This window comes from Protopterus annectens, chromosome 6.part0 (assembly GCF_019279795.1).
Source record: "Protopterus annectens isolate FY-2018-M chromosome 6.part0, PAN1.0, whole genome shotgun sequence".
NCBI classification, from domain to species: Eukaryota; Metazoa; Chordata; order Ceratodontiformes; family Protopteridae; genus Protopterus; species Protopterus annectens.
Window position 1 is genome coordinate 276,957,367 of NC_056737.1, and position 12,500 is coordinate 276,969,866.

General features: G+C 38.2%; 1 protein-coding gene across 2 annotated transcripts in view; it reads right to left on the minus strand.

The window, feature by feature from the left end:
* The window catches only part of TSHR (thyroid stimulating hormone receptor), a 1,235,241-nt gene that overhangs the window by 602,710 nt on the left and 620,031 nt on the right, over nucleotides 1-12,500 (minus strand). For both annotated transcript variants that reach the window (XM_044074034.1, XM_044074033.1), the window contains exon 4: nucleotides 8,032-8,106. In XM_044074034.1, coding sequence (XP_043929969.1) covers nucleotides 8,032-8,106 — 75 coding nt within the window. The remainder of the gene's footprint in view (nucleotides 1-8,031; nucleotides 8,107-12,500) is intronic.

The following is a 12,500-nucleotide window of genomic DNA, read 5'->3' on the forward strand; positions in this document are numbered from 1 at the left end:
TTGAAAAAATAAATGCGTAGAAGTTTTAGGCTGGTACTGAGTAATCTTAAATTAGCATACTCTTATCATCAGCATTTTATATTTATTCTAGAGTGAAACATGTCTGTGTATTTATATTTGAATACGTATTTTATTGTGACTCAACAAAACCTCATTTACAGTTTGAAGACTTATGTTTCCAGTTAAAAAATGTGAGAACATTCCAATGAGTGCTTGGGGGAGATCTAAATGGCGTTACTGGTTGGCAAGAATTTTGGATAGTTAAGGAAAACAACTCCTTTGCTCCTAGTGTACAGATACTGTGTGCAGCCAAAGGGATTTCATATATGTAGGTAACTTGCAGGAAAGGGTACAGCATGAATGACTCCAAGTCTTAAATTCCTTGTAGAAAGGCCTCACATTAAGGCCAGCATTTCAAACATGCTGAAAAAGAAACTGCACTATAGTTTTGCAGAGGATGGAATTATGAAGGCAGCCTAGAATAAAAAAAAATAAAATCTAAATGGATCTTTAAGTGAAGTGGGAAAAGAGTAGGGAACAGAATTCCTGCATGCATATATACAGGATTCTTTACTTCCATGCAAAATGTACATTTTTAAGTTTTATTGAATTGTATGGTTAGTGGAATGCTTGGGCTTAAAGCGGTCTTCAGTGAATTATACCAGGTACCAGGTCACCTCTATCTTTTAGAAACTCATGTTCATTAACAGCAGTGTAACCCCTTTTGGTTGTCAGATTTTCATAAGTATTAAAGGCTTCCTTTCATGTGTGGTTGTGTATGAGCCTTATACTTTATACAATATGCATAAAATTATGGGTTTTCTTTATGGCTCAGCAGCCAATATTCTCATTGCACTCTCACCTGTGCCTTAAGAGGACCATTTTAATTTACCATTGGGGAAGAACTGGAGGTAGTAAAGATCCCCTGCCATTTTTAATCATTACTTGTGTTGGGGAGTGGTATAATGGTTAAGGTGTTTACCTTAGAGACACAAGGTACAAGGTTTGATTCTCTGCATTTAAAACAAAATTGGTTTGACTTAAAAGGGCCTACAAGGACAGTTAGCCTAGTACCTACTTATGAAACTATGTCATTTACTATATCATAATTTTGTGTGGTAAAGTTATTTTAACTCATCTCCAGATAGCTTGCCATGATCATATTGTGGTTAGTACTTTTGTGTTGTGGCTGCAGCAACCTCAGTTCGAACCCGAGTCACAGCAGTATGTAAAGGAGTGGTGGGTTCACTTTTAAAAATGTCCATATATTTAAATATATTTAAATTTGTGCACAATACTCACAAAATAATACAGGTAGTTCATAGGTAAGTGTTAAGCTAGTTGCTCTTCTGGGATATTTTAAGTCTACCCAATTTTCCTTTCAGAGGTGAGAGCCAAGCCTCTACTTTGTGGGTTTGTCCAGGATTTGAACCTGAGTCCTCACACACTCAAAGTAAGAATCATATTCCTACACCAACAATATATAGTATAAAGTACAAGGCTCAGATATACAGCAGCACTCCAAAAGAAGCCTTTAATACTTATGAAAATCTGACAATTAAAAGGGGAATACATGGCTTGGTGTAGGGTTATGATGGTTGTTTTGGGTATGAGAGGTCCCAAGTTCAAATCCTAAACTTAAAGATACAAAAGCACCTATGAAATGGGTTTATGTGATGATTTTTGCAAGCTGTTCTATGTAATTATTATTACTTTTTTCTTTGCTATGGGGGTGTATCTTGCTTAATCATGCACGACAATAGGCCCATTGCTATCTGATTTCATGGAGGAATTGCAGCTTTCAGAAATTAAAACAGAAGTCATGATTTTTCAGTTTTCCCTTATTCACATTCACATTCACTCTAGCAACTGGAAGCAACACATGCCTACAGTGCTGAGCTGAAGTGGAGGCAGGATTTCTCAGCTCACCATGCCCCTTAAATAATATACTGTTCTCTCTCCTGACACACTGTACTTCAACTCACTCTCCCATGAATGATAAACCATGATTGCTTGAAAAAAATGACTATTTGAACTGACTGTCAGTACAACTAAGCTACATCCTGCCCACAAAGATCTAAGAAATAATTTTTTCAGTGGGTAATTCCCTCACACCCCCTATGTCGGGCCACACCACTAATATATGTTGTTAACTTCATGGCTAAACAACAGTGAGGAAAGAAGAAACTATCCAAAACAACATATATCAATCTCATCCAAACACTGATACCACTGTTACTTAGAAGCCTAACATACAAGTTATGATGAGTACATTTTGCCAGATATGACTGGACAAAAAGAGCACAAACAAATCATTATCAGGGAAGTGTAGGATAAGACTTCTATATTCTACAGTGCCAGTGTCCATCTTCTGCCTCACCACAAAGATGGCATTTGAGCTGCAGAATGCAATCCTTGCCCTCATATAAATAGGCTGGCATTGTTCACTGATTTCAACTCCAGCCTGGCCATCTCTTCTGCACTTGGGTGTGCTACTCAAGGCCAAGTACAGCTGGTCATAGTAAGGAAAAGAAATCTCTGCACCATAGAACTGGCTATTGCCTGTCAGCCATTGTCTGATGTTTGATCTTCAATTGCTCACCAGATTTTGACTCGGTAGGTAGGTTTTGGAAGATTCTGAGAGACAACAGTCTGCTTCTGGAGACTAAAAAATATGGACTTCGGTCAATAAACTAAAGCGGTTTCTCATGCATAATACTAGTTTCCTCCAGTTTGGGACCAGATACATATTGATGTGATGCTGCTTGGTTTCAAGAAGGCATAGTGAATGAGAGTAAAGGCTGGAGAGGGAAGGACAGACTATCTGACAGCTGGTCTCCTTATAGATGGTGACCAGGGGAGGACAGAGCATCTCTAAGCAAGTGTCTTCTTTCAACTCTCTCTCGTCAGCTCTTCCTGAAAGTATATTATAGTAGGTCCCTTCAGGTGTACTGGGTGGATTTTTCCAAGAAGGGAAGATAAAGTATCTGAAAAAAAGTGTCTTTGGGGCATGGAAGGCAGTGAGGGAGATTGGCCATGGAAGTAAGTAAATAAACAGATCATCTGGTAATACTACTGTCTCCTGGGGTGATGTGTTCTGATACGTGACATGGTAACTGACTTCACACTTATAGTTCTTGTGGCTATATTACCAAAGAAATAGGCTAGCACCTGCCAGAACCTGTGATGTGACACAAAACTAGCAGAAAAAAAGTACCTACAGACTCTGTGCACTTCAGCAGCTCTGTATGCATGAGCAGTTGTCAGAACTAGAAAATAATGAGAAATCTAAGAAATATCTGCTTTTTACATAAGGGCTTGTGAACTACAGTCAGTGAACAGATATTTATTTAGTGATGTATAAGATCATTGGTTATCTCTCATTTTAATTTTGTTCCAGGCATGAATCTGAGCACACGTGTTTTGTCCCTGGCTTTCTTTGTACAAAGGCTGTAGGCCTGACCATGATGCAGGTGAGGGAGCTTTAATAGTGGATCCAACACTGAGGAGCTCAGTGAGAGAAGCACAGCATGAGTAATTTAAAGTGAACTCTCCTACCCTAGGAATAGACTGTAAGGCTTCTCAGCAGATGAACATACCCTGAGTGAAACTGGAGACTAGACCACTGTATATGGCTCATTTGACTGGGTTCTATGAGTAGCTAACATGTGAAATGTGGAAGCAGCAGAGGAGACTAGAATTGCTGCACTCCAAGCTCAACACACATATCAGCCAGGGGATTATCATATAACTGTCAAATCAAGGCCAGCTGCAAAAGTCAGACTCCTGCTGCCCAAATCTCACCTCTCTGACCTCAACTGAGCAAATAAAAGGCTAAATGAGAGGAGCTCCTCCCCACAGGATTGTGTGGGGCACTATGCTTAATAATACAGGGAGAATAATATGGGTCAGTATAGCATAAAGAATAAGTGAGATGGCCAAGTTGGTAGGGACCAGAAATCTACAAAACAGGTTTCATAGTTATAAAACCACACTGGATCGTAAATATGGTACATGTTCATGACCACACACACACACAATTTTATTTTAGTTATATAGGTAGAAATACACAGATTAATTTAGAGGTGCCCAAACTCAATGCAAAAATGTGCCTGATTATTATAATCTATCAGCGTTACTCCATTGTGCTTGTATCAAGTTTTGTACCCTGCCTAGACAAGAATGATTAACAGCTGGCTATCACAGTCTCAGCATCTCTTTTATCAGTTGATTAACTGCATTTAAGAAACTGTTTCTTCAAAAGATTAAGGAAGTCATCTACTTCAGGGAACTGTCACATTGACAATATTCCCCTAAGAGTTGACCCAGTTGTTCAGGATTTGGGGACATATGTGGACAATGACCTAATGTTTGACCAGAATGTGTCTATTGTAAGAAAGTCCTTCTATATTGCATAGTTTATAAACACTCAGATTGTGTCTAGATCTAGGGATGCCACCCCCCCCCCTTTACTTAATCCTCATTAGGCCAGTCACTGAATATAATGCCTCCTTTAGCATGTATCTGTGCAGACGCAGTCAACAACTTGAGCACCCACAGAAATACCTTACTAAAAGGATGTAAGGCCTAAAGAAAATGTCCTACATGGACTGACTGAAAGCCCTGTCACTATACTACCTATCCTACAGACTGCTAAGAGGTGACCTGTGTCTGAAATACCAGGCATCCTCCGACCCAGTACTGATAGATTTAATGCACATCTGCAAGTCAGATGACATCAAAATACACAGTCTAGGGATCTAAACCTAATCTGCAATATCAACAGAATGGTTTGGATGGACAGATATATCTCACAGAGGATACTGCTGCTGTGGAACACACTCTCCATCTACATAAAACAAAGTTTATCCCCTTCCATTTTCAAATGCAAATTAGATCTATGAATCTATGGGAAACAGAAAATTTACCCCACGACTGCCATTGTGCTACTAAAGATAGATGCAGCCCCTAAATGCTTTATCCCATCCATGGAATCCTCAAGTTATGTATGGCATGATCCCAGTTATTCTAATTAGGAGTAATATATAATTATTTTCTAGGGGATGGGTAAGGTTAATCTTTAACCAGATGGGGTAGGTTATTTCAAGCACAAAAAGAGAAACTGTCTGGCTTAAAATGGCCGGTGAGGGCAGCTGGCCTAGTACTTACCTATAAACCTATAAAAAATTAGCTGAAGAACAGTTCATCTACTGAATGCAAAGAATAGAATCAGTATTGTTGATATGTTTGTGGACCTGACCTAAACTAATCTTCAGTGCAGCACTCCCTCCCCATCAGTCATGGCATGACATCACTAAGCAGGGATGATGCTATGCCACCTCAGTGGATATCCCCATCAGTCATGGCATGACATCACTAAGCAGGGATGATGCTATGCCACCTCAGTGGATATCCCCATCAGTCATGGCATGACATCACTAAGCAGGATGATGCTATGCCACCTCAGTGGATATCCCCATCAGTCATGACATGACATCACTAAGCAGGGATGATGCTATGCCACCTCAGTGGATATCCCCATCAGTCATGACATGACATCACTAAGCAGGGATGATGCTATGCCACCTCAGTGGATATCCCCATCAGTCATGACATGACATCACTAAGCAGGGATGATGCTATGCCACCTCAGTGGATATCCCCATCAGTCATGACATGACATCACCAAGCAGTGATGATGCCATGCCACTTTACTGGATATTTTACTCTGACAAACATCCATGGTATCTGACAGAAGAACACTCTTTGTCAGGTTGCTGCAGTTAGCATTGTGCTGGTGAGCAATTTCAGTGAAGTCTACTTAAATAATCAAAAGTATGAGCTTGTTCTAAGATACTTCATTGTGTGTCTTACACTCTGTCTAGGCTCAGTTACTTGCATAAAACATGTTAATAAGTTTAGTTTCACTTCCATTTCTTCTTCTTTTTTTCCTTTTTAAATGTATTTATGGTAATTAGGTTTTGGTATTCTCCACCTTCAAATAAAGTATAGATGTTCTTACAAAAATAATTGTTTCTTCTCATCTTCCAAGACATACATGAGTTCAGTCATTACCTCTCAACCTCTTAGAGCGAGAAAATCTGGACAAAGCCTAAAATGATGGGGGGGGGGGGGGACAAATAGGGACATATTTTAAACATTGCCCTTACAAACTTAGAAAGTTGATAGAATAATAGGTTTTGCATTAGCATGTATTTTCTGTAGGATGTGGAGTCTTAAACTCAAATGTATGTCATTATTTAATGACTTCAGTCCTCAGCTATTTGCCAGAAAGCGACAGAGTTTAGGGGGAACACACCAAAAATATGAGGCAAAATTTTGGACATTCTGCGAAAACCTGTACAGTTGAGAAGTATGGTTCAGTCCACAAACTGATACAGCAGCGAAGTATATTGAAACCATAAGCTAAGACTTTTAGGCTTCCTTATAGTTTTTAACTTCTACCAACTCACCTGCAAGGTCTAAGTGCACACTATTTTCACGCTGTATGCACCAGTTTGAAACCATGACCTTTGTAACTTACAGCTCTGTGGGTAAGGAAGCAGCATCCTTAGCTGTTCATACTACATAGGTGACTCACTTCTTGTTAGGAAAATTCCTCCAAAAATGGAGGAAACTCTGACTTTTTGGATACTTCTATGATAATTCTTGGACTACTGAAATTCCCCGATCTGTTTCCTCATATTGTCATCTATTCCTTGGTGGAGTATGAGAACTATATGTTTACCCTCATCCCTTCCTTGGTCCAGTTTAGTACCTTTTCACATATGCCATTCACAGTAGTAACTGCACCACCCTTGATCTGTGTAAGCATCAGTCAGGGTGCTTTCCTGTGACTCTTCCACTGTGGAATCTGTCAGCATTGCTCCTCTGTGCTTGTATTAAGTGTACGCAACCTAGACAAGAATGCCGAATAGAACTGAAGTCCCAAATCTCCCACCAAGACAGGGCCTTAGACTGGTTATTATTGAGTTATTCCCTCACCCCTACCATCACCCCAACCTTCAGAGCTGAATCCATGGATCCTGGACTGCTCTGGAAACCTGAACTCTTAGTATTGGAGATGTGCAGTATGGAGCTACATTTCTATAATACAAGTGGGAAGGTGAAACAGCATCACTCGAGCGGGTGAAGTACTTAATTTGAAAAGATCTGTATCATGAGGTAGTGTGATACAGGTGATCTGAAATGAAGTTGTATAACTTTAGTGAGATATAATGCAATAAGGACTGAGTTGCAGAGTAGGGAGGATGTCAGTGGTGTTTGTCTGGTTATTATGACTGTCAAAGAATGAGGTAAGATACCTTACTGCTTCCTATTTTAGAATGTCCTCTTTATATGCATACATCTGATCATGAATTATGTTACTATAAACACTTGTATACATCACTTAGGCAAAGTAAATTGTCACATTAGCTGTTATCCAAGCAGGTGGACAAAACTTGTCCAGCAAACTGCTGTACAGAAGTCTAAAAAGACATGTGTAGTCTTTGTTACTCACTAACGATTTTCCTGAAACAAAATGGTGTGTGATGAATCTTCTCTGCAGCTGTATCACTCAGTCAAATCGGGTCTCCTTCAGGTGACTGGAGTACAAGGGGGATCTTTTTCACCTAAGTGCTCACTATTTCTCTTTCAGTAATTTATTTTTGCAGTGCAATAGTCATTTTGTTTCATTGCTCCCAACAAAGCAGTAACTTATAACATCATGTATCTTGTCTATGCAGAATTTGTTGTTGCACCTTTTGAAAAAAAATACACTTTTGACTCTGAATATTGCTCCTGGTTCAACACTGATCCAGGCGAATTAAGGTTTTATTTTGCTTCTGGCAATGTAACGGTTCATATATACAACAAGATGGAAACGCTCAGTCTGAGGAGCATTGGAAACAATTTTAACAGCGTTCTATTTTTTTCTGTGAACTTTGCCAATATTATTGCTTCACTTATATTTGTCAATATGTAGATCAATAAATCACACATGGTTGGGTATTCTTAAACAATACTTACAGGTATTTCAGAACTGGGAGATTTCCAAAAGCATCACGGTCAATGGAAGTTAAACTTCTTGCATTTCGAATTTCACTGAAAACAAAAGATAAAAAAATTGTAAAACAAATAAATATAAACAAATATAAAGGACAAATTTATGGGACATTAATCTAACACTACCCTATGAAAAAATATAATTTAATAATGAATATAGGAATATTTTGTTATACAACAATATAGAAATTTGTTTGGATATGTTAACCAGTTGCAATCATTACACAGCAGCTTTCTGTGAGGGATCTGCCACCCATGGGTAACAATTATGAACACAAAGAAAGTGCATGTACATTCCACAGGTAAATGCTCTGATACAAGATAGTTCAATATTAAACTAATTTTTAAATTCCTCTCTTCCTGGTTATTTTCACTTAAAACGAGTCTGTGGAATGCACAGTTCATGAAATTTAAGTACCCCCCCCCCCCATAATCAACAGGGCATCTTACCAGACTACTTAGCTATTATCCCCTTTGCCCTTACAGTGCCTAAACAGTAGTGCCCAGTATAAAGTAATATCTGTCACACCACGAAAAGCAAAGCAAGAAAAATTCTTTACCAAAGATATCATCTTATACACTCTCCAGGTTGAGAAATGTAGATGTTTTACTGGCAGGATTATAGTATCTGTTAAGCAAGATTAATTTATCGCTGCTGTTTGAAAGTGCCAGACTGCTGTCTGCACAGGTCACGCCAAGCCCTAGCTCTTGCTTTGCACAGTTGCAGTACAGTGATAATATTCTGCTGCCTTCCATATTGCTAAAACCAGGTGGTTAATGTCCCTTAGTTAAACATTGTGACATGACTTCCCCCCTTCGGGCTATGCTGCATCATTTTTCAGAAATTTTACACTGCGTCTTGTCAGTGTAGGATGTTACTGTCACACCATCCACATGGCTCTCAGTGAAGGGGTCTGAGAGGCATATCTGTATGTTATGATCTTTAGGACACTTGTTTTCTCTTCTGTCCTACTTTATATTTTTATAAATAACACCCAGTAGTTTCTATCCCATTCTAAATGTTGATTAGTCTCCTTTTAAGTTTTATTCTCTTAGATTCAAGATACAATGCCATTTTATGGTGAAGGACATCACATTACTTACAACACAGATTAAGAAAGTCAGTTATGAACAGGATGCGTGGAGTTAGAGTATAAAGAAGAGACAGTGTCTGATCAGTAAGAAAAGATATTCAATGTAAAATGAGAAAAGGGAAGTAAAACTGAGATAAAGCTGCACACTAAAGAGGCTGAAGCAGGTGGTTCATGAAGGTCAGCTATGGTAAGCAGACCAGAAGATGCAGAAAACAATGAAAGTAAGGCTTTTGACAGGGTCAAACACAGTAACACTGCTGGGCAACTAGAATAATAAGAGCCCTTTGTCTTTCTCTCTTTTTTTTTAAACAATCCTCTTTATTAACCAACATTCCAGAAAATACCATATGCCAGCAAACAACAATTCATCATCACCATAACCCTTAAACAAATCCGATAAACATATAATAGTACGGCAATCAATAACCGCATAAAACTAAGTATTATATTGTTAACATGCAGAATGACTATATTGGCTGAAGCCACTTACCTCCTTAGTGGCTCATTTATTACACTTCCATATTGTCCTCTGGTGCCAGCTCTATAGACAGGAAATCAGTTTTTCAGTCTTCTACATCATTAATTCAACCCAATCAGAATAATGTAATTACTGAAGTTATTTTTTTCAAGCAATTTTTATACAGAAATTTGGGGGGCAAAACAAACACAAGACCACTTTAAAACAGGAAGGAAGACAGACTAGAATAAAATCATTGCAAACCACTATATACAGAATCCATCCATCCATGGTTTGAGTCTCATCTGATTCCTTTAGTGACCCCAATGATAAGCACTGCCATCCATGAAGTCTGCTAGGCAAATAGGGAAGGAAACTAAATCGCCAGGCATTTCTTTCTGTGTCTCACATGCACACGCATCACATGCACATCTAGAGACCATTTCAATTCACCAATCCTCCTACTGTACATCTTCTAGAAGTGGAAGAAAACTACAGTTCCTGGAAAAAACACATAAACAAAGGGAGAGCATGCAGATTTTATACAAAAGCCCCCCAGCCAACAGTCAAACGAGAACCTCTTGGCATGAAGTAACAATGCTACTCACTGCACCATTGTGATTCTCGTATACATGTCTCCTGCAAATCTTCTGTCTACATCATGGTAGATGATACAACTATTGATCAACAGTTTATGCTTTAGCAAGCAAAATTATTAGTTCAAAAGCAAAGTGTATATCAACTATGTTAATTATACAACATTTAGCTGTACAGTATCATCTACTTCAGTAGCAATTTGTTTTTGTTTTTTTTTTAACTTCTGATCTTGTGAACCCTTTTACGTACTATGTTTTCTTCATGATGTTAATAACCTTTTCTACAGATGGGACTGACTTTGTTTTCCACTTTTTGGCAATAGCTTTTGGTGGCAAGCAAAAATAAAGCGAGTACAGAGGTTTACTGTTTTGAGTGTAAAGTATAATATATCAAGAATAAGGTGGGTGCTAGTTGCACCTTATCAAATCAGAACTTGTTATGCACACTTTGGGGATGACATTTAAATAAGCATGAGTTGTCACACCTCTAAAACATGTGCAACCAATCTCCAAATTCACCTGAATGACACCTTCAGCAAAATGATAGGGTCCTCAGTGAAACCCTCCTCAGCCTACAAAAAATTATAGGAGAATTTAAATAAGCATCACCAGTCAAAGAACCAGCATTCCCTAGGTTTTGGTGGCATATCTAAGGGAGTTAAAGGGATTCTGCCTTATTTACCTGGTGAAATCTAGAATTGCAACTCATGCTTTCCAAGCTAAAGTGATTTCATTCCCCTTAGGCTGTGTACAAATAAGCGACTTGATACAGGGATAATCTCCTCTTGCTTCAAGTAATCACATAATTCTTGAAAGTATATTCTCATTTCAACTGCACCACATTTAAATTTTGAGAAAATTCGGTTAGTCAAATAGTTTCCAAGTATCCCCATTCTGGACTGCAGGAAAGAATGTTCAACATCCTTGTAACTTGCTCCTGTTGAATATTTTTTTTCTTCTGTTATCTTTTGCAAAAATAGCATGTATAGATAACTATTGATTAAGATCTGAAACTCGTCTTTCAAATATCCCTTTATTTGGAAAAACTGACCAGTGACAACTCCTCTAAGTAAATATCTGTGGAGTTAATATTAAATACACATTTTACAGATAATATAGGATTTTTGATCCAATGATTGTCTAGCAAATGCTACTGTCTGTTCCCATGCTTAGTACCCTGTAAAACCCTGCCATATACACCTAGAAAAATATTTTTCCATTAGGTCTTATAATCTCTCATTAAGATATTATGAGTCAGTTGTGACATTAGCTAACCTCCATAAAGCTAAAAACCTGGGATCCCTGATTATACATTGAATGATATTTGGCTGATGGAAAACTGACAAGAAAAATGTCTATGATGTGATTTGTATAGGCTTAACTTCGGCATGTGATAGGGTCATACACAAAATACTGATCAATAAATTAGAACAACTAGGTATTGATGTAATCTTGATAAAATGGATAGTTACATGACTAACACACAGGACTTACTCCCCTTAATGCTTATCTATAATTTCCACTCTTAGTTATTATTTTTTGTGTTACAGCCCCTTTTAACTAAACCATTGCAAGCAGAAATTGGTACCTGTATATCCACACCTCCCAGCAGGATTGCAGCAAATCCAAAGGAGAATAAGGAGACTTAACCAGAAAAATAAAAATAAATAAATAATAGCAGTTTCACAGACTATTTGCAGTGTATGTTGCTCTTATATTTCCTTATAAACTGATTAATGGGGATTCAGTGTGTACACTAACCAGGATGTTACACCCTTAGGTTCCACTATCCCCCAGACAGTCTTGTTTCTCTAATTTATTTTTTTTCAACTGACAATTCTGCCAATGTTGTCAAGGGGAAGAAAAAGGCAAGTAAAAAAGGGAAAAAGCTAGTGTTTCTGCAGGGCAGCAAGGTGCCCTGCACACTGTGTCTGTGAATGTGCCATCTCTGTGATGGCACTGCAGACAGGGTACGGGAAATCTCCCGTTTAGCACTTCTGCATATAGCGCTAAAATGGAGATTTCCCTTTACTCCACTGTAGTGCGATCTCGGAGTTGGTATATTAAAGTAGGGGGGGTGTGGGGGTTGCAGGGGGGCTTGCCCCCTGCATACACTTGTTTTAAAAGTTTTTTTTTTTGGTTCCACTTGAAAGCTTCGATGTTCCGAGATATCGATGATATGGTCTCGACCATATGACAGTCGATGTTTTGGAATTTCAATGTTTTCAAGTGGAACTAGATATATATATATATATATATATATATATATATATATATATATATATA